The 20676-nt window shown below is 31.7% G+C and overlaps 3 protein-coding genes across 5 annotated transcripts; 2 read left to right on the top strand and 1 right to left on the bottom strand.

Moving 5' to 3' along the window:
- Positions 1 to 356: 356 nt before the first annotated feature.
- LOC101737652 (probable prefoldin subunit 4) lies at positions 357 to 2688 on the top strand. Its single transcript, XM_004931419.4, has 3 exons — positions 357 to 692; positions 838 to 1059; positions 1912 to 2688. The coding sequence occupies exons 1-3, from the start codon at positions 660 to 662 to the stop codon at positions 2062 to 2064; spliced, it is 408 nt and encodes a 135-aa protein (XP_004931476.1). The 5' UTR covers positions 357 to 659; the 3' UTR covers positions 2065 to 2688.
- Positions 2076 to 18945, bottom strand: LOC101737790 (sodium/hydrogen exchanger 8). 2 transcript variants are annotated; one of them, XM_062671186.1, is made up of 7 exons: positions 18804 to 18945; positions 13468 to 13624; positions 12121 to 12275; positions 10005 to 10156; positions 8196 to 8324; positions 7742 to 7834; positions 2076 to 7436 (listed from the first exon to the last, which is right to left on the bottom strand). In XM_062671186.1, exons 2-7 carry the CDS (start codon positions 13617 to 13619, stop codon positions 7284 to 7286), a joined length of 834 nt encoding a protein of 277 aa, XP_062527170.1. In that variant the 5' UTR covers positions 13620 to 13624; positions 18804 to 18945; the 3' UTR covers positions 2076 to 7283. The 2 variants fall into 2 exon arrangements, with proteins under 2 accessions (XP_062527170.1, XP_004931477.1); XM_004931420.5 differs by lacking the exon at positions 18804 to 18945 and adding an exon at positions 13702 to 15998.
- On the top strand, positions 15931 to 20631 carry LOC101737923 (UBA-like domain-containing protein 1). Of its 2 annotated transcripts, XM_004931422.5 has the most exons (4): positions 15931 to 16482; positions 18311 to 18388; positions 18838 to 19089; positions 19868 to 20631. In XM_004931422.5, the coding sequence occupies exons 1-4, from the start codon at positions 16372 to 16374 to the stop codon at positions 19892 to 19894; spliced, it is 468 nt and encodes a 155-aa protein (XP_004931479.1). In that variant the 5' UTR covers positions 15931 to 16371; the 3' UTR covers positions 19895 to 20631. The 2 variants fall into 2 exon arrangements, with proteins under 2 accessions (XP_004931479.1, XP_062527182.1); XM_062671198.1 differs by having other exon boundaries at positions 16176 to 16482; positions 18838 to 20631.
- The last annotated feature ends 45 nt before the right edge of the window (positions 20632 to 20676 follow it).

The following is a 20676-nucleotide window of genomic DNA, read 5'->3' as shown; positions in this document are numbered from 1 at the left end:
TCCAGAGGTCTTTTTTACCACGTACCATCCGGCTATGGAATGAGCTCCCCTCCACGGTGTTTCCCGAGCGCTATGACATGTCCTTCTTCAAACGAGGCTTGTGGAGAGTATTAAGCGGTAGGCAGCGGCTTGGCTCTGCCCCTGGCATTGCTGAAGTCCATGGGCGACGGTAACCACTCACCATCAGGTGGGCCGTATGCTCGTCTGCCTACAAGGGCAATAAAAAAAAAAAAAAAAAAAAAAAAATCAAGGCTTAGGTAGGAAAAATAATTTTGTAGAAGTTTTTTTTCCACCAAGCTGATCCAATGTCAATTTTGTTGTTCGAAACTTAGGTAGTCTAATGAGTCATAATGAGCAGGCACCATCTTACTGATAGGTTGTTCCTTTTAAAATCAACCATGCTGTCTCATCTTATGTTGAATTTGGTTACATTTTATTCCATTTAATCATCATCAATCATAAAATCAATAAACATCCAAAATCAATTACTATTCACTCCGTTCGGCCTTCGTTACAAACATGGCTTTATAGGCTAAGTTCCTTTTGCCTATTCAATGAACAAATTACGCTTAAAAAAAGTGAACAATAATGAACAATTTCGATTTGAGGTTAAGCGCAGCCGAAATTTAATGCTTTATGTTTAAATATTGATAGTAAACATGTCAACTACAGCTAAAGGAACTTTTCAGCCAGTAAGTAAATGTGCAATACTTATTTTTGTCAAAACATAACAAGCAGAAGAAATTTACTGTATTAATTAACCATATTGAGACCATTTTAGGTACGAAACATGAACATTCTATTGAATTTCATTTATTTTTCTCCTCGGCATTCTAGGACTCTGATGTACACATTTCATATGAAGATCAACAAAAAATTAACAAGTTTGCTCGTCTCAATGCTAAAGTTGACGATTATAAGGATGAGCTCAAAGTAAAACAAAACGATGTAAAGAACCTAGAAGAAGCAGTTGAGGAACTGAGCCTTGCTGATGATTCTGAAAAAATCCCTTACCTTATTGGTGAAATTTTTATTTGTCAGAATTTGGAAATTACTTTGGTAAGACTATCACATTAATATTCTTTAAAATTTCATTAATATTATATATTTTATTAACTAAAAGTAAAATAGTGGTCATTTGATAAAAGAAAGTTGCAGCAGTTTATCCTAAACTTATTTATAAAATAATGTATGTTCAATCTGATATTAATGCTTCAGTAAAAAGCGAATACCAAGAGAATTATTTAAATATTTTTCAGTGCATATCTCAAAAACAAAAACTCACTCATCTTTTGACAGATTACTTAATGCATTTTGTAGGATCATATACAAGCCTTAAGTTCATAACAAATTTTTTTGACCCTTTTAGTGCTAAGCTTGTTAGATTATAGATTTTTAGAAACATACAATTTTCTCTTTCTAATATATAAAAGTGCCTTATTTGTAGGTTAAGCTTGATTGAAGATTAGTTAAATATTAATCCAACTGAAAATTGAGAACTAAAAAATATCCAACTATCTAATCTCATTTTATATTTAAACTTAACACTTAACTCAATAAATAAAAAAGGGTATATACCCTTAAATAATATTATATATGAGTCGACTATTATCAAAGCCGGCAATCTGACTTTTGGACAATGATTGGTAAATCAGAAAAACGAATTATTGACTTTGTATTCCATTGGCAGTCACAAAACTCTTCGGAACGACATCTTAGATAAATAACAGGTTAACTATTAACCTTTATTTAATGCAGGTTTTGAACCGTATTCTTTGAAGGAGACGATTATATTCAAATCAATCTGTATTGACATATCAATAAAAAACTTTTGTCCAAATGCACAGATTGCCACCTTTGATAATAGACGACTCATATATATTTAAATCTAGTATTATAATTTTATTCCAGAAAAATCTTGAGGAAGCTAAAGCAAAAAAAATACATGAAATTCATGATTTAGAAGAAAAATGTGAGGAACTAAAATCACAAATGAGTGACTTGAAAGCACACTTGTATGGAAAATTTGGTAGCCACATTAACTTGGAAAATGAGGAAGATTGAAACAACATTAATTTTGTTCACAAAAATTGTACTCATATTTTAAGCTTTTAAGTTACATAGGCTTCACATCAAATAATTATTGTTATTCTAAACTTTGTTGTTTTTACACAATAAGAATTTATGTTTCTTAATTCGAAAATTGGCTGACCTACTTCAATGCAGTTTAAAATTACAGTAAAGACTTATTAAGTTCAAAGAAATGGTCCTTAAATATAGAACAAAATATATTATTGTTGTTATCTAGATTTGTGGAATATGTATACTGATTTTTCACTTAAGTTATTTTCCATTACTATAATATACACATCAATTATTTATTATCACGATAACTAAATATGTTTTAATAAATAAATAAAAATATAACAGACATCATTCTATGATGCATTTTCATAAAAGGGAAACAAAGTACATAATAAAAAATGTTATTACTTGAATAGTGGTACATAGCTAACCTTGTGCTTATGTAGTTATGTTGAAGGTGTGAAAATGTTTTGGGAGTTACTCCAAAATTGATATCTATCTTTTTTAACTTTCAATAAATAATTAAACATGAAAGTTGCATTCGTGACTTGTCAACTTATTCAGGTCTTGTATTTTTATTGAAATATATTATACTAATTAAAAGTTTCATTATTACAATAGACAGTAGACGTACATTAGTGAATCCCAGTCATGCTATGCTGTCACTATTAAGCTTTTCTGAGGTGTTTTACACAACAATACCTTATATGATATAGAACTGTTATTTTTTTTTATTCCTAGGTGGGTGGACGAACTCACAGCCCACCTGGTGTTAAGTGGTTACTGGAGCCCATAGACATCTACGACGTAAATGCGCCACCTACCTTGAGATATAAGTTCTAAGGTCTCAAGTATAGTTACAGTAGTACAGTTATAAGTAGTCTTTTTGAAATAACACACCACCTTTTTAGTTAGAAAAGGACAAAGTACACTTTCCCTCTCTTTAAAATCAAGGGCATACCATAATATTTAAGGTATACGCTTTAAGGCTTTAAGTATTAAAAACTGAAAAATTACAACTCTTCAATTACATTTTTGGCTTCTTCAATTTCAATTATATTTACCAAAAAACAAGAATTTTGCCATAAGTGCGATGTATAAAGATTCTAGTTGTGTTCCCTATACGTTACTAAACCGTTGATTAGGTAGTAATAATTTTATGATAATTAAATAATAATAAACCTTAACCTTATTAACTGAACTCATTTGTATTAATGTCATATTTTCATAGAATCTAAAATCGAACCGCTCATCTCACCACTGCATGTAATCGATAAATTATAATTGTATTAAAATTTTGTGTGAGATTAGTATGTGTTACTTGTGATTTATTTTGATGATGCATAATAATATGTGGTTGGAGCTCCAGGAGAGGTTTCTGTCATAGTACCATAAACATAAATAGCGCATGAATAGTTTCAAGAAATATATCTTTTTCACACAATTACTTATAGTCACGGCAAAGCGTGACCAGGATTACTAGCATAAACATAAACCTTAAAATTTATTATCACAAAATTAATTTGATTAATACAATCATACTAATTTATCAAACAAATAAAGCTACTAATCATAATACTAATACAATATAATACAGAAGAAAAACACATTTTATGTGCACCACTATTTTATGTGCAAATATACACCACCGCAAAATACAAAGCTTCATCATTTCCAATATCGACAAAACAAAATGGCATATCTGAAAAAATCTCAGGCAATTTTTGGTGCTTCGAATTCTTTGGTGTGTTTTCCATTAAGTACAATGTCTCGGCAACACATTCGCCTGGCTATTACTATCAATAAACCTAAAAATAATATTGCTGAAAAAAGGAACATATCCTAAAGACAGGGCTGTTTTATTTTAAACCCGGGTTTTATAAATATGAGGCGAGAATTTAACGGTATACTATATTATGCTGATGCGTTTTACAATTTGTACCAAACAAATTCGACTCTTCGAACGTACCAGACGAGCCCTAACATTTTCTACAAAAAGTCGATGTCAAAATAGTTTAATCAACGATATATTATTATTATAATAGATGCGTAACTGTGCTTTAGGTTAGGCACTGACAACAAAACTTTTTTTTTATCATGAAGAATAATCGCAAATAATAATATTCAGGGCCTAACTTAGCCTAAGCACTGAAAAATACCACCTCATTACCTACATCCTACATAAATTGAACATAATTTATCTTCATTAACAAAATGCTAAATGCGATCAACATCAATACTATAAAAACCAAATTTTTTTTAGGCGCTAGTAATAAGTAATAACCCAACGTTTAGTACACCTTAAACGTAAATTTACTGTTTATATCTTTATTGCTTCTACACCAAATTTTCCCGCCTTTAGAAGTTTCGGACCCTTGACCACTAGCTCCTATTACAATGACCATTTATTAAGCAGTATGTAATTACGAAAATGTAACGTCAATACCTTTCATAATATTTAATTAAAGAACATAACAAATTCGTTAATACTAAAATTCTGATGCAAATAAATTTCACAGTAGACGAATAAAATACAAACGTATAACATAGCACCTAGTATCCAATTAAAGACTATAAAAATAAATTATTAAATAAAAGTTTTAAAATACAAAGCCGTAACACTTAAAATATTGGTGTTTATACACCGAATTGAATCACGTTTATGATAAAATCACACAATCATCTCAAAGAACATGATGAAGTTCATTTATCACTGGTTTTAGAAATGGTAAAATATCTGATATTTACGTTTTTTATTAAAACTAATGTTCATATAATGATCAAAATTCGAGAATAATCACTGACACCTCATGATTTACTTAGATTTATTTTACTTTTTCTCATTTATTTTGCTATGCACATTCTGAAAGCAAATTTACTAGGCATTTCCAAAAACAAAAACAAGTTTTGATAACACCAAAGCTCGTGGTTATCAGACAATAACCAGTAATGGGAAAAAAATCGGGCAAAGAGAGAAGAAAAAGAAACTTAACTGTTCTCTTTTTGCCTATCTGTACATAATTAAAGCGGAACTATTATAAACGTCATGGTCACGTCGTCTATTATAAACATGGCGTCGCATCGCGAGCGCATCGGTGATACATGACAACCACTTTGCCAAGAGTTTACGACTAGGATGAAGAAGAATTATATACGTGACAAACCCCATCGGGTCCCGGAAACACACATACGTATGAGAAATACAAAAAAAATTGCAACAATCTATAATAAGAATACTGACTGACAGGAATTTGAACTCGCTCCGAGTGCCTGCTACAAAAGTCAGTCACTATACAACCATTAAACCTAAGAGGCCAACAAACCTTAACATATCACTGTCTATAAATCGACCTCAATATTCAACATTTATGACCTATTCTATTAACTATTCTCGTGAAACAGAATACTAGGCGCAATTTAAATATTACCACGAAACGCACCATTTATAAAAAACGGTACATAGGTGTTCTAATAAAGTTATTCATTATGCTAGGAACAAATTAATAGATGCGAATTAATATCTAGCCAATAACATATTAGCTTTTATCCGCAGACGCGACGCGACCTTCGTTTAGGCTTGTCTTATCAATATATTTAATAAGTACGTTGTCAGACCGACCTATTAGCGATCACTTGGGCACATTATTTGGCATGTCCAAGCATTACATATTATTTTGTTGATACTACCAGCATTTTTATACCTTCTTACGGGATCTTACGAACATTTGATAAAACAAAATAAGGATGTTTTGAAATACCCTTTAATTCTATTAGCTGTTATCTATTAGCTTTATTGTTTTGATTGGGAACACGATTTCGCGCCCCTTCTGGTGTTATGGGCTTACGGGAACCTATACAGATCACGAAGCGCAAATTAGGCAACATGCGGGAATGGTTTCTTAAACTTAAAATAAGATGCCCGTAAGATTTTTTATATACACTATAGTCACAATACACATTTATATAAGGTCGGATCCTTCATGCGTTTACGCAATAAATTAATAAAAAATAACCTGTTTATTGACTTACAACTTATAACAAAATAAAAGTAGCGCGTGCCGCCGCCATAATGGTAGGTAAACACTTGATTTAGCCATATTTATTGTGCCGCGTCTGAACGACCAATAAATTTTACCCCGATATTTGATAGCACGTGATGATCACTTAATTTGCTCAATAGAGTGCTCACACGGCTCCAATGCTACTTCTCCCACCCTTCCCCTTCCATTAAGGTGTTTTTTTCTTCCTTCTATCAGATGAGTCTAAATCGGACCTTACTCACCATCGCCTACAATAACTATATAGTCGTTTTTTCTTTATCGGACTGTTAATGAGCGTTTTATATACATCTTACGATATCAATAAATCTTTTTGTTACGAGTCTAATAATCCAGCATGTCGTTTCATGAGAGCACGAATTCATGAGATTGAGTTATTACTGATGGTGGGGGGCTTTCCAGCTTCACGAGGATGGGTGGGCAAACTTAAGAGCCCGGGAATTTGCTAGGAGCTGTCCGATCGGCGAAGGAGGCCTAGCTGCTAAAGGACAGCAGCATGAGTCGGGTCAACGGCGTAATTAACCGCAACCACGAAGAGGAGGTCGTCGTATTGCAAGGTAGCTTTTTTCCTACCTAAGCTGAGAGTCTTGAGAGGCTATTTGAGCGTAACCTTAACTAGTAGGTGAGCTCACGGGGCTCAAACCGGAGTGCTGCTAACACGAACCCTAGCAAGAACTGTGCTTCGCAGAATCTACCACCGGATCAGAAGACGCGACTCACTGGGAAGATTCGGCGAGAAACTCAGTGGGCTGTGTTGTGAGGGTTCAAGGTAGCGTTCTCACGCTGTCTTCACATTCATACGGATGGAGAACGAAAGTGCCATACAGTTTTTATGATTTTTTAAATATGAAATTAGGACGCACAAGTAATTATTATATAAGAGAAAATGCATAAATTGTTTGAAAATAAAATACACAACACAATAAAAATAAAATTGAAATAAAGAGATAAGAATTGTAAATACGACACTCCATGGTCTTTTGTTCTCGCGCACAGCACGGTGAACTGTTAAGGCTAAGGTTTAAGATCAGCTTAGATGAAGCTACTTATTAGAGCTGCACGTGTGCATACATTAATTGTAAGATCAAAGATTATACATATAAGCATAGAAAATATTTTGGAATTATATTAAACATTTTACTAAACACCTCTTTGCAGACTATTGCGTGAGCTCGGAAGGGAATTCTGCTGTAAAATTTCTTCTTCATCCGTTTCTCTATCATTGGATATCCTAATCGCTTGATACCATTGATTTGTCAGGTCTGTCATTTGGCTTTTGCAATCTTTTAGCTCCTAAAAGAAACATGTTGAGGAGTGTAAAAAACATAAAAAAGAGTAGGATAACCACAGCATTATTTATGATAGATTATTTGAAACATACTAATTTATAATTGTTACCCTTTTGTTTTCAAGTAAGCAAATGTTTATCTATGTCTTTTTTAATCACATTACTATTCTCAATTAGATACTTTAAAAGCAACTTTAACTAAACTGTAAAAATATTTATCAAAGATAACGTGTCTTTTCAGTTATTATAAAAAAAGTTTATTACATCTCAAGAACGTAAATAGTTTATTTTTTAACTGTCATTCACTTACCTGATGAGTAAACCGTCGCGTAAAAAACGGGGTCAGATATTTCATATCAAATCGTACGAAGCCCCGTAAACGAGTTGCGTGTGAATAATTCACCTGCAATACATTCAAATTAGTCTACAATTTTTCAACAAAATATTCCGCTAATTTATCGTACTGTTTATTTCGTCTATTTCTTTGTTCAATCAAATAAAACACCTAAGATGTTTCAGGGTGGATTTGGTCATAATAATTTATACATTGGTTTCGTTAAAACCGGTCATCAGGTGAGACGGATATATATACCTATCTTAGTTGTTTGTATGCGATCACGATCAAGGCCTAAGTTCGCACGCATTATAACCATAGAAAACACATGTGGTCAATTAACTTTAAGGTCTATTATTCGGTAATTCGACCTCATAAAACCATGGCATTCGTAAAATATTAGCGTCTGCACAACAAGTACTGTACAAACCTCAAGTTCCTCTTCAGTGATTTCAGATAAATGTTCAGAATCGATTGCTTGCCCCCACTCTTTTGTTTTAGACAAACTTACTTCCTTTTGTTTGCGCAAAGGTCGTGCACGTTTTGTTTTCTTGTTTGCCTGCAAAATTAAACATTTATTATAAACACACTTAACTTGGTTTAACGTAAATGCCGCCCAACCACCTATGAGACAAACGTCGAAGTCTTAAATCCATTATGTAGCGGCTGCCCCACCCTTCAAACCTCAAAATATAACTGCTTCATGGCAAAAATAGGTTAGACGAAGTACCTATTCATGTTTACAAATACGCACTAAAGTAATTACGCATATTCATTCATTCGGGGTTTATTCATATTTAACAATATCATTCCTTCCTTCGTCCTACATTTATTTAGACTATATCAAACACAAAACGACTACAAAAATAAAATTTGAAATAACATTGAACTAATATGTACACAGATACAGGTGCTATTAGACCTTTTAAGCACGTCAAGAGTTCGACGTACGAACTAAACCTCAGACGGCCCACAGTTTCTCGCCGGATCTTTTCAGTGGGTCGCGTTTCAATTACGGTAGTAGATTCTGTAAAGCACTGCTCTTGCTAGAGCTAGTTTTAGCAAATTCTCTCAGGTTGAGCTCGTGAGCTCACTTACCCGTCCTGGCATAGCTTGAATAGCCCACTAGACTACCAGTGAATAGTTAGGATAAAAAAACAGATACACTCTATGGGATGTGTATGAAGTGAAAAGTGTATAACATAAAATCTGACTAAAATAATGGCTGGATACACTTAGCAGGGATTATAAAACCAATAGAACCATTCAGTTAACATAAATACTTAAATTATCCTCTATTTTAAACACAGACGCCTTACTAACTGCATATTGTGGTGTAGTTGAATCCTGTCTTAGATATGGAATAATTTTCTGGGGAAACTCAACGCAAAAAGATCAAGTTTTTAAGGCACAAAAAAGGTGTTTAAGGTCTATGTTTGGATTGGCAATAGCCGACAGCTGCAAGCCATATTTTGCAAAGCATAAACTTTTTACCCTTCCTTGTCTATATATATACGAAGTTGCATCTTTTGTTAAAACTTGTCCCAATAGATTCACTAAGATGTCTAATGTGGCAAACAGAAATCGACGCGACGATAAGCTATGTTTTCCAAAAACCAAAACTACATTAAAGAATAATAGTATACTAGGTATGAGCGTTAGGATATTTAATAAACTACCGAAGAAATTAAGAGACTTAGATGATTTTAATTTTAAAAAAAACCTAAAAGGTAATCTTATTAGTGAAAATTATTATAACGTGAATGATTTTCTTGGGGATGACATTGAAAATAAATGGATTTTTAATTATTAGTTGAATTATGGATGAATGAATGGTAAATTATATAATATTATAACTATGCACTGCACTAAAATTCGCATGTCAAATAATGACAAAGCATACACGCTGCTTTTAATTTATGTAATAACTCATTTTCACTATGCTTGGCGAATAAATGATTTCTTTCTTTCTTTCTTTCTTTCTTTCTTTCTTTCTTTCTTTCTTTCTTTCTTTCTTTCTTTCTTTCTTTCTTTCTTTCTTTCTTTCTTTCTTTCTTTCTTTCTTTCTTCTTTCTTTCTTGTATACCCCAAAACTATATTTTAAAACACATAAACACCAATTCAAAGTGTCAAGTATGAATTTGTTTACAAAAATTGCACATCTGGACATGTTATCTTTTAAACTTTCGACGTTTTTAACATATAGAAATGAAAAGTAGAGTTTATAGCCATTATTTACCCGTAAAAATTTCAATAGTGGCATAGTGGACCCTCCGAAGAACAAAGTAGTAAACAACACGATTATGAGTGTCGTTGTTATAATCACATGTCTGGTTTCATCCGAAAATCCAAGATGCAGAGATAAAGCGTAAGATATCGCACCCCTTAGACCTGTAAATATATATAAACTTAAATTATTTTTTTTAAAACCTTTCCCCCCACAGCAACTATCTTAAAGATGTTTACAAAGTGAATGTAAACCTGTTATTTTGGAGCTCAAAGCAAAGTTAATGACGCCTTGTACCTTAAGATCATATTTGTACATTGGTACAGATAATAGAAGTACCAACCTATACAGGGGATCATGATTAAAGATTTCTGGGAAGTCACCTAAAATAATTCCCAATTCCCCACTTATCATTAATTACTTCTTAATTCTTACTTTACTTTTGAACTTAAAGCTCTCCCTAATTCTGATCCAGAATTTCCAATTGTTGACTAGGAGTTCAGTTCAGATAAATGACAACTACTGCTACATTAATCTAATATATAAAATTATTATTATTTTTATTATTTATTATTTATTATTTGTTAATTAAAAACTTAAATTTTTTTGGCAAGATTTTCATTTTTATTTTTATTTTGTCATGAATTAAAATAAAAAATCTGATGTTACTCTTAATTTTTCATCCCTCTATGATCAACCTCTATTTTTTATTTGTTAATTATAAACTATAATTTTTTTGGCAAGATTTTCATTTTTATTTTTATTTTGCCATGAAATAAAAAAAAATCTGATGTTACTTTCAATTTTTCATCCCTCTATGATCAAGCCCTATTTTTTATTTGTTAATTATAAACTTGAATTTTATTGGCAAGAACTTTTTTTTATTTTGTCTTGACTTAAAATAAAAAAATTCATATTACTCTCAATTTTCACTCTTATACGATCAACCCTATTTTTCCATCCCGATTTTTATTTTTTTTATTCAATGCACAGATCCGCAATAAGGTTGCAAGATGGCAATGAAATATTGTAATTGTAGTACGATAAATTCTTATTCAGAGTTTATAATTTCAAGTTCCTTTAATTATGTTTTTTTTAAATTCAATTTGATCTCCCGCCCTCGCCGGTTGACTACTGATCAACTATCAATCGATCAGTTATCACCGCCAGGTGCCACCACTCATCCAGCAAACATCACGTAGTAGGGATGAGGACGAAGCCGGTCTCCTGTCTTACTTACTATTAATTTTTCAGCCATGTTTTTTTGGTTTTATTTGTGCATCAATTGTAGCTTGCCAGCCATGTTTTTTTGGTTTTATTTGTGTATCAATCGTAGCTTGCCAGCCATGTTTTTTTTGTTTTAATTGTGTATCAATAGTATGTTCAGTAGGTCTGAGAATCGGCTACTATATATTTGTCATACCCCTAAGTGATAAAGGTTGTCCACTCCAAACATTTATTTTTTATTTTAATTTTGGATAATTTTATTTTTTGTTATAATGAGGTATTATGTGGTTGAATGAGGTTTTTTTTTCTACACTAGAATTTCCCTAGAAATCTTATTTAAGGCAACACAACGTTTGCCGGGTCAGCTAGTATGGTAATAAAAATTGACTTGGGATAGAGACAAATTAAAAGCATTTACAATTTAACTTTAAGAGAAGATTATTAAATAAATTAATATGATTTTTTCTTTATACTGTTTTCACGATCTCCTAAACTATTTATTTGATCATTGAAAAATTCCGAAAACTGTCTTTGGCAATTCAAACAAGTATCAACAACTGTCAAGATTTAAAAAGGTAATATCATATTTTACTAAAGTGTAACAGGATTTCATTAGTAAAATTGACATTTCTGAAAAACAAGTATTTGTATTAAAAATGTTTTTCTGGAAACATGGAAACAATATTAAGTACTTCATGTTTTATAATTATCAACCATTGAAATCTTTAGTAATTTTCCTTACATGAAAGCAAACCAAACGATGTAGATAAGACAAGAGATAATGTTATCTAATTCAATCATGATGCTTAAAAATAGTGGATGGTTTTACTTTTATTTTTATATTATGCATTATTTTTCATAAACCTGGATAAAATTGACAAAAATATAATAAATTACTTACCGCTGAACCACATAATAAACATCATTTTCTTGGTAATCTTGTGTTCTCGAAATTTGTTGCAAAGCAGTGCCAAAGGGAATATATTAGCTGCTCTGCCAAGGAGACACATTACTATACTCCAGACTACCAGTGCAGGTTCGACGCGATGTCTGAAACTGTTATTATTATATATGAGTCGTCTATTATCAAAGGTGGCAATCTGTGCATTTGGACAAAAAAATATTATTGATATGTCAATACAGATTGATTTCGTCTTTGAAGGAGATAATCGTCTCCTTCAAAGAATACGATTCAAAACCTGCATTAAATAAAGGTTAATACCTACTTAACCTGTTATTTCTAATATGTCGTTCAGAAGCGTTTTGTGACTGCCAATGGAATACAAAGTCAATAATTCGTTTTTCTGAATTACCAATAATTGTCCAAAAGTCACATTGCCGGCTTTGATAATAGTCGACTCATATTAGGTATAAGTTAATTTTATAACAGGTAACTAAAAGTTTCAACCATTCCTGAGATATTTAAAAAACCAGATCATTCATTTGTTGTATCTAAATAAAATTTAGACTTGTTTGCTTTGTATTACTTAACTAAGTACACCACTAATCTATACATATAAATAAAAATAGTGTCTGTTTGTAGTATAAAAATAACCGCTTTTTACTACATGCATATGAATATATATACGGTACATACACCAAAATAACATTTTTTACAATTTTTGTCTGTCTGTCTATTTGTTCCGCTAATCTCTGGAACGGCTGGCTGGACCGATTTTGATGAGACTTTCACTAATAGGTAGCTGATGATATAAGAAGTAACTTAGGCTACTTTTTTTGGACTAGTTTCGCCCCGCGGCGTCACCCGCAGTTATTGTCGTACCGCGCGCAACTTGGTGGGCTTCGCCTATCAATAATAAAATTTAATGTTTCCGAAGCAAAGCGAGGGCGGGTCGCTAGTCTGACATAAAATTTATATTTTCCTAGATAAGGCCTTTTAATTATTTAAGCTAGAAGCTTTCTTTTGGAATTTAATTTATTATTACTAAAATGAATATTTTTTCCTTATCATGGCTGCCTACTGCTGAAACCTATGCTAGCAAAAGCAATATTAAAAATTTATTTCACAATAAATTCAATTATCGGTCAAATGTTGATATTGATTTTAACACAAACTTATTTTAACTTATGGCAATTTTAACATAGTTCAGAATTCATAATTTTTATTACTAATATATTTGGTACTAATATAGGAAGCATTTCCTTTTTTTGTTAAAACCTAATGCTACATCATTTAACAATACAGAAGATAAATGAATTCACTGTAGATATAAATGTATACACATACCTGAATAGAGCAAGTCCTAAATATGCAAAAACACATGTTTCCGCGATGAATGCAAGAGTTCTCATTGTTTGTTGCATTGTAACTTGAGTAATTGTGGATAAATTAAAATGAGTGTAATGAGACATCACAATACCACAAAACAGTATAGCCATAATCCCTGAAAACAAAATCCTGTTACTGAAAAATATGAGTTACAACTCTGTTTAAAATTAAAGAACTGAATTTAACTCATACCTGACAAGTGAATGCCTTCAGCTAACACATAAGGAGCATATGTGAATACCAACATCATTCCAAACTCAAGAGATGGATTCTTTCTGAGATCAACATGTTTCAAGAGTAAGGCACTCACAAGTGCAAAAAGTACACCAATGCCAGCTGATGCAAAGAACATTAACCAAAATCGATTAATTGCAGAGAGAATTGCCTCTCCTGTAGACATGAAAGGGTCATTGGAATCCAGAACGGCTGTTGTCAACACAATAGCCACAGCATCATTTAATATACTCTCCCCAAATACCAACATGTTGAGAACTGGGTCAACATCTAGAGCGTGAAATATAGCCACAGTGGCGACTGGATCCACAGCAGATATCAGGGATCCAAAAGCAAATGACTCAACAAAGCTAAGTTTATATACAACCTGAGCCAAACCCAATAAGTAGATACCAGCTCCAATTACAAATGCTGATATTGCAGTTCCTACGATAGCAAATAACAATATTGAACCAATATTTTGAAAAAAGTTGCCTTTGTGGAGATTATAACCCGATTCAAATATGATGGGTGGTAGCAACACTAAAAAGAAAGCTGTTGGTGAAAATGCTTCTTCCTTTCTCCAATTGGCAATATTTTTTATCGACATAAGATTTATTATCATTCCAATGAGAGCACCAAGAAATACTATAACCACACTTTCAGGGAGATAAGAAAATCCTGTTTGTAACATTAAATGTATTAACAGTATACCTAAGGCCAAAATACAGAGTACGAAAAATATTGCCATTGAGCTATTATGTTCATCTTCAGCTGAGCTTTTTTCTGGAAGAGGAGCAGCGTCTGATGGATTAACAGAGGCATTGGGTGTCGCAGCCGAAGCATTAACTTGAACTACTGCCAGTATTGAAGAATTTGATGGTCCTATTTCGTAAACTATATTCGATTTTTCGGTTGAACTTGGAGTTGTTGAATCGACTGTTTGATTAACATTCATACTTATTTCACTAGTACTAGAAAGGTTCCGCTCACTAAGCCTTTTTGGCCTTGATAAAATCTCGTAATAGTTATTGCTCTTGTCCACAAGAATTGAATAATTTTTACTTTCACTGTTTTTGTTTGGAGTATTTGTTTCAACACTTGCAACCACAGAGGCACTTAATAACGTTATTATTCCTGCACACCAATACATTTTTTTCGTAATGAATAACATGATATATGGCATTAGTTTTTCGATGAAAATAAAAGCACTATTTGCACTAAATACATTAGTCAGTAAGTAAGTAGATTTATAATTTTAAACTTCTTTAATGTACTATCAAAATATTGTTGTTTAATTAAATGCTGTGTTAAATTGTTTTTTGTATGTAGACGGTATTGAATTTTATTATTACCTCGCCGAGGTTTACAACAATTTATAGACTATAGACATTAACGGGTTTTAAATATTTCTGCACTGTCAACTGTCACTTAAACCATAGATAATAAAATACACCTAATAAAAAATGGACGATTAAATAATGTAATAGCTATTAATTTACTAGGTGTACTGTGACACTGTTGTAGCCCAGAATCACAAATTGGGGGAAATTGGCAAGCTATTTTCCAAGCGTATTCTATCTAAATCACAATATTAAACTCGTATTTTAAAAAACTATATGTGTATTCATTGTACTGCCCCACTACCACTTCGACTTCTATAATTCTGGCAAACCTTGGAAGAGGTCAATGTCTCGCAGTGGACGTCCGTGGACTAAAGATAATGATGATGATAATATTTGGGGGTACCTATGGGAGGACCACGTCCATGTTCATATAGTTACAACATATTATGATTTAAATATTGGGAGCGCCGGAGTATAAACGTGATTTAATTTTTGCGGGTGTTTTGACTCTACCACAGATCACAACACTGTGTGTAATACTGGTTGTAGCAAAACTTAAAAGGCGCCACATATCAATAAATTTAAATGTTTATAGGGAAAACCAAAAATTGTAAGGCGAAAGTTATATACCTGGGCTGTCAATGTAGATTTGATAAGTAAAGTTGTATTTCTTCAAAATTTTTAATATTTTCATGTTACAACAAAGATTTTTCTAAAAGGTGAAATAAATAGTTTCAATTTTCAAACGCCAAAAATCCCAAATTTGAGACTAAGCCCCAGTAAACATAGCATAAATTCATACTGCTGTTTAACTGACTAAAGTCATAAAAAAAATACTGACAAATGTATACTAAAATAATCTACAATACGTTCACTTCTTATATTTTATAAGTCAATGTTACCCTTTCAAAATTCAAAACCACATAAATTTCTTTAAAAAATACAGTGAAAAGTTGATCAATTTAAGTGTAATCGATGAAAAAACGGCTCCGATAAATTTTTCATATAGACAAAGTGTTTAAGAATGCAGGCTAAAAGACTAGAATCCAGGCCATGAAATTCTTATAAAATAATGCTTACTGGCACAAACTGCATGGAAAACAACGGATTAAGCAACCAAATCAAACTGTACATTGAAAGTTGGTAAACTTTTGCTTGTATCTCTTTCGCTCTTAAGAAAATTTTAATGGGCCTGACAAAGAGCTGATCGTAGTCATAATTTTTTTTTATAATTCAGTTTATTTGTTATTTCTTGATCGAGCAGACCGGACAGACTTTATATTTTTAGTTCACAAAAACTAAAATGGATTCAACTTTAAGAGAGCAAGTAATGATAAATCAATTTGTATTGGCCGCAGGCTGTGCTCAAGAACAAGCTAAACAATTGTTACAAGCGGCTCACTGGCAATTTGAGGTGAATATTATATTTATGTAAACAAACAGTATGTACATGAAATGGCTGCTCCACTATTTTGATTTATAAAATAGCCTTCAAAGTTTACCATAGGTTTTCTCTGTGTGATCGTTTCAGTTAATATCTATTATATTGCGTAATTTTCTAACTTATTGAGTTATATAGTTAAATGATAAATACTTTGTTATTAAGTAATAAATAACGATAATCACATGGCAGTCTTATTGTACATCATCTAAGTTTGTCTATTTTTTCATTTTGACATGTTGATATTGATGAAGTTACACGCAATTGCTAAGGTGTTACATTACATTGTCTGCGCTATTTATTTAAAAAATATTATACATAAATTTGAAATTGATTAAAATGTTTCAATAGGATAATTTAATTTCGCAAGAGACATAAAATATGGCTTAATTTTGAAACTAAACGTAAAAATAATCAATGTATATAAAAAATTTCATGACTAGTTCTGTTTGGTGTTTTACATGCAAATTAGGTTTTAGTTGAATAGTTAGCATAATTATGTTTGAATTCTAAATATTTTGTTATCATTACAGTGAAGTATGATCAGCATTCATTAGACGTACATTCTACATTGCAGCTTCTCTTCTCATATAGATTAGAAATGTCACATTTTACAGAAGTACACATGTAGTCTGATAACCAGAGCCCATAGACATAATTGCTTCACAACAAATGATAGTAAGGATGGTGAAAACCATGCTTACAGTCTTACAATTCACGCCAGCAGATGAAAGTGACATACAGTAAGACCCAGCTTAATGCAGAGTTACGTTTTCCACCAAACTAGAGCATAATATGAAACAGTGTTAAACAAGGTTGTCTCATATAAATAATGGGCTCAGTGGAAGATGGGTAGAAAATTGGTTAGGTATTTTAAATTTTTTAATTATGTTTATCATAACAATAAAATTTATTTCATATAAATATAGAAACATAATAAATGAATATACACAATCACATATACATACATACATAAATATACACATAAAATAGTTTATACAGTTTTATAAGGAATAATATATTTTACTAAGAATATATTTAAAGGAATACTTTATTTTCATGTTTTTTATTATCACTAATGATAAAAGCTAAAAATCATAATTTTTGCCACTATATCAATCATTATATTATCTATATATTAACACGTGAAGCAAAAACTTTGTATCCCTTTTTACGAAAATTGCGCGAACGGAGGAGTATGAAATTTTCCACACTTATAGAGAATATAGAGAATAAGTGCACAATGCTAATATTTTTTTAAAATAATGACATTACACACACTACATACCATGTATTTGACGCACACACGCATGCATACTATTTATTGTCAAACTTTTGTTCTTGACGTCTGTGGTCAAATTGAGAATAGATTAAATATTGTTTGTCTTTGTTAATATTTTTTATAGTGTAGTCTTGGCGAAATTTGTGATTATACAAGTATAAAATACAATCATAATAGTGTACAAGCTTAAAATTCTAATTAATTATAGTCGAATTTCGACTACTGCGGGACCTCTAGTGTAAATTAATACCTACAATAAGGTCACCAAATGTTTGAAACGATAAAAATACATTCATATAACACTGCAAGAAGAAACACAGAGCCTAAAGCTGCATGCAATTTTGGGGAATCCTATAATTCAAAGAAAAACGTGTTAAACAAAACAGAATTATGCAGGATTTTACTGTATTAGATTTAGCATTTTGTTGCTTTTCATGAAATAATAAATGTGACATTAAATTGTAAAAGTACATGGAAATTATATAAGATTTAATTTATTTACTATTCATTTTGTTGCAGACTGCCTTATCTATATTTTTCCAAGACATGGCGATACCCGCTGGTGCCAATGGCATTGCTGCACCTCACTACGGACAGGTTAACTTAGTTTGTTAAAAGATTCTGAAATGTGATTGAAAATTGTATACAGAGTGAATCAAAAGGTTATGGGGGACGAAATATAGAACTTTCATTTCTCAAGATGGACACCCACTTTGTGTTATTTGGTTACTTGAGATGTCACAATTAAAATGCCTCCACCCAGCCACCTTAAGATATGAATTCTAAGTCTTGGGCTTACAGTACAACAGCTGTCCACCATTCAAACAGAAACGCATTATTGATTTGCAGTAGAAATGTGCATTGTGGTGGTACCAACCCGTGTGGACTCACAAGACCCCTGCCACCAATAAAAAGAATTTATTTGATATTGGAATTTGTTTTTAAACTAATTGTATTTTTTATAGGGTGCAAAATGCAAATTTTAACCTGGTTATTAATTCAATCTACTGACCTTGATGGTTTGATTAGGTAAAATTATTTTGCAGCAATTAATGACACCATGCAACACTCCAGCTACACCACCAAACTTCCCTGATGCATTGGCAGCATTCTCACGACTGTCCACAACAGGGAGTCCTAACAATGCTGGTGGAGTCTGTATGAATACCGCTCCACCTGTGTCTCCACTCGCTACGCATCCTCCGCCTCCATCTCACCAATCTCATGTACAAATCAACATGTATCCGGGTTCTGCAAACACACCAACAAATTACACATCTATCTCTTGCTCAACTGCAGTAAGTATACAAAATAAAGCTCCAGTAAAAATGCTCATGATTTAATAACTTGTTCATTATTTAAATTACAATATATGCATTATATTGTTGTAAAGTTTTAAGAAACGATAGAAAACAAAAAATAGTTTATCATCATCATAATTTATCAGCACATAGATGTTCACTGTAGAAATAACCCTCACCAAATCCTTTAGTGTGTACAGCTTGATAACACTAGTAAAGAACTGTTGAAAAATATAAAATGGTTTAGCAAGCTCATGGACTATTTGATGTTACAGTTATCAACAGAGTCTATTGATATCACAACGTAAATGCTGCTGCCCACCTTGAGACATAATGATTGAAGTCTAAATTGCAAATCCTTGAAACTGGAATGCATGGGATGCATTGCATAATATTAGGAATAAGCAAAATTGTGATAACCACACATGCATTATACAGTACGATCAGAAGATAGATCTAGGGATTTTGGAATTCTTTGTAAGACTACTTAGCATAACATTTATTTGTCAAATTTTAGATGTTATCAAAGTTTAACTTATTTTTCGTAGCTTGAACCAGTCCTAGAATTGTTTTTCACGAATTGAGATAAAGCCAAACAGCTGCATTTCCTTAAGAAAAAAACATAAACAATATTATAAAGAGAATAAAACACCCGGAAGATTAAACCCTGAACCTGTCTTACTTTCTGCAATTGTAACTTTTAAATATCCTCTGTACTAAATGCACATCGAAACTTTAAATATATTTCTAACTTGGTTTTTTTATTACTTTTCAGATGTGCAGTGAACATATGCCAAGATAAATGTAGCATATTAGTTTAAAAGCATCCATAATTTATTTTTTTAATGGTGCACAATGTGAGCGGTGGAGCTGTGTATGAAATGTACATACATTAATCAATGAGACCCTACTGCAGCGATTACTTGCAGAACATTATTTAGGGTACTGTACTGTAGTCAATCATGTTAAATAATATTCTAAAAGTCTTATCCGTTTATGTGCAATTGTAATGAATAATGCACCTCAAAATATATAGATTGTGTTAATTTTTCTGATCATAATTTTTGATTTTATTATATATTATAGTGAATGAAATAATTAATCAATGAAAAACTGCAAATGATTATTGTACTTCCTCAATATACAACTAATTAGATAATAATGTAATGTACACATCATTCATTGTTTGTATTTACATAGTAAATGTATTACACGTTGTTAGACAATTTATGTAAAAGTTGCTCTATTATGATAAGAATAATATTTTATAATAGCATTAAACACCAGTCCACGCTGCATATCTGTATAAATTAGCGTTGATATTACCTAAGTATATTATTTTAGTGTTTATCCTTACTTTTCTAAGACATTGCTTTATTTCAGTAGAAAATTTAAATTTAAATGTTTTATACATTTTCTGTAATGTATAGGTATATAATCTTGTTTAAAAAAAGACATAAATCAAGAAATTACCAAAACCAGATTTGCCTGTTTATAATATAAGATTAAAACATAATATATGTTTTAGAAAATGCTGAATTGCGTATGTTAATGTCCACTTTAATGATACAAACGGTGTAATTA

Source organism: Bombyx mori, chromosome 11, assembly GCF_030269925.1.
Source record: "Bombyx mori chromosome 11, ASM3026992v2".
NCBI lineage: Eukaryota > Metazoa > Arthropoda > Insecta > Lepidoptera > Bombycidae > Bombyx > Bombyx mori.
This window is presented reverse-complemented; position numbering and strand designations above follow the sequence as displayed.

Excerpts from the sequence above, each read along its gene's own strand:
- LOC101737652 (XM_004931419.4), top strand. The coding sequence starts at position 660 with ATGTCAACTACAGCTAAAGGAACTTTTCAGCCA. Across the intron at positions 693-837 it reads CTAAAGGAACTTTTCAGCCA|GACTCTGATGTACACATTTC; the intron begins GTAAGTAAATGT and ends TCGGCATTCTAG. Across the intron at positions 1,060-1,911 it reads AGAATTTGGAAATTACTTTG|AAAAATCTTGAGGAAGCTAA; the intron begins GTAAGACTATCA and ends ATTTTATTCCAG.
- LOC101737790 (XM_004931420.5), bottom strand. The coding sequence starts at position 14,908 with ATGCCATATATCATGTTATTCATTACGAAAAAAATGTATTGGTGTGCA. Across the intron at positions 10,157-12,120 it reads GTTTATTATGTGGTTCAGCG|GTCTAAGGGGTGCGATATCT; the intron begins GTAAGTAATTTA and ends ATATATTTACAG. Across the intron at positions 7,437-7,741 it reads CGCGACGGTTTACTCATCAG|GAGCTAAAAGATTGCAAAAG; the intron begins GTAAGTGAATGA and ends TGTTTCTTTTAG.
- LOC101737923 (XM_062671198.1), top strand. The coding sequence starts at position 16,372 with ATGGATTCAACTTTAAGAGAGCAAGTAATGATAAATCAATTTGTATTG. Across the intron at positions 16,483-18,310 it reads CGGCTCACTGGCAATTTGAG|ACTGCCTTATCTATATTTTT; the intron begins GTGAATATTATA and ends ATTTTGTTGCAG. Across the intron at positions 18,389-18,837 it reads CTGCACCTCACTACGGACAG|CAATTAATGACACCATGCAA; the intron begins GTTAACTTAGTT and ends ATTATTTTGCAG.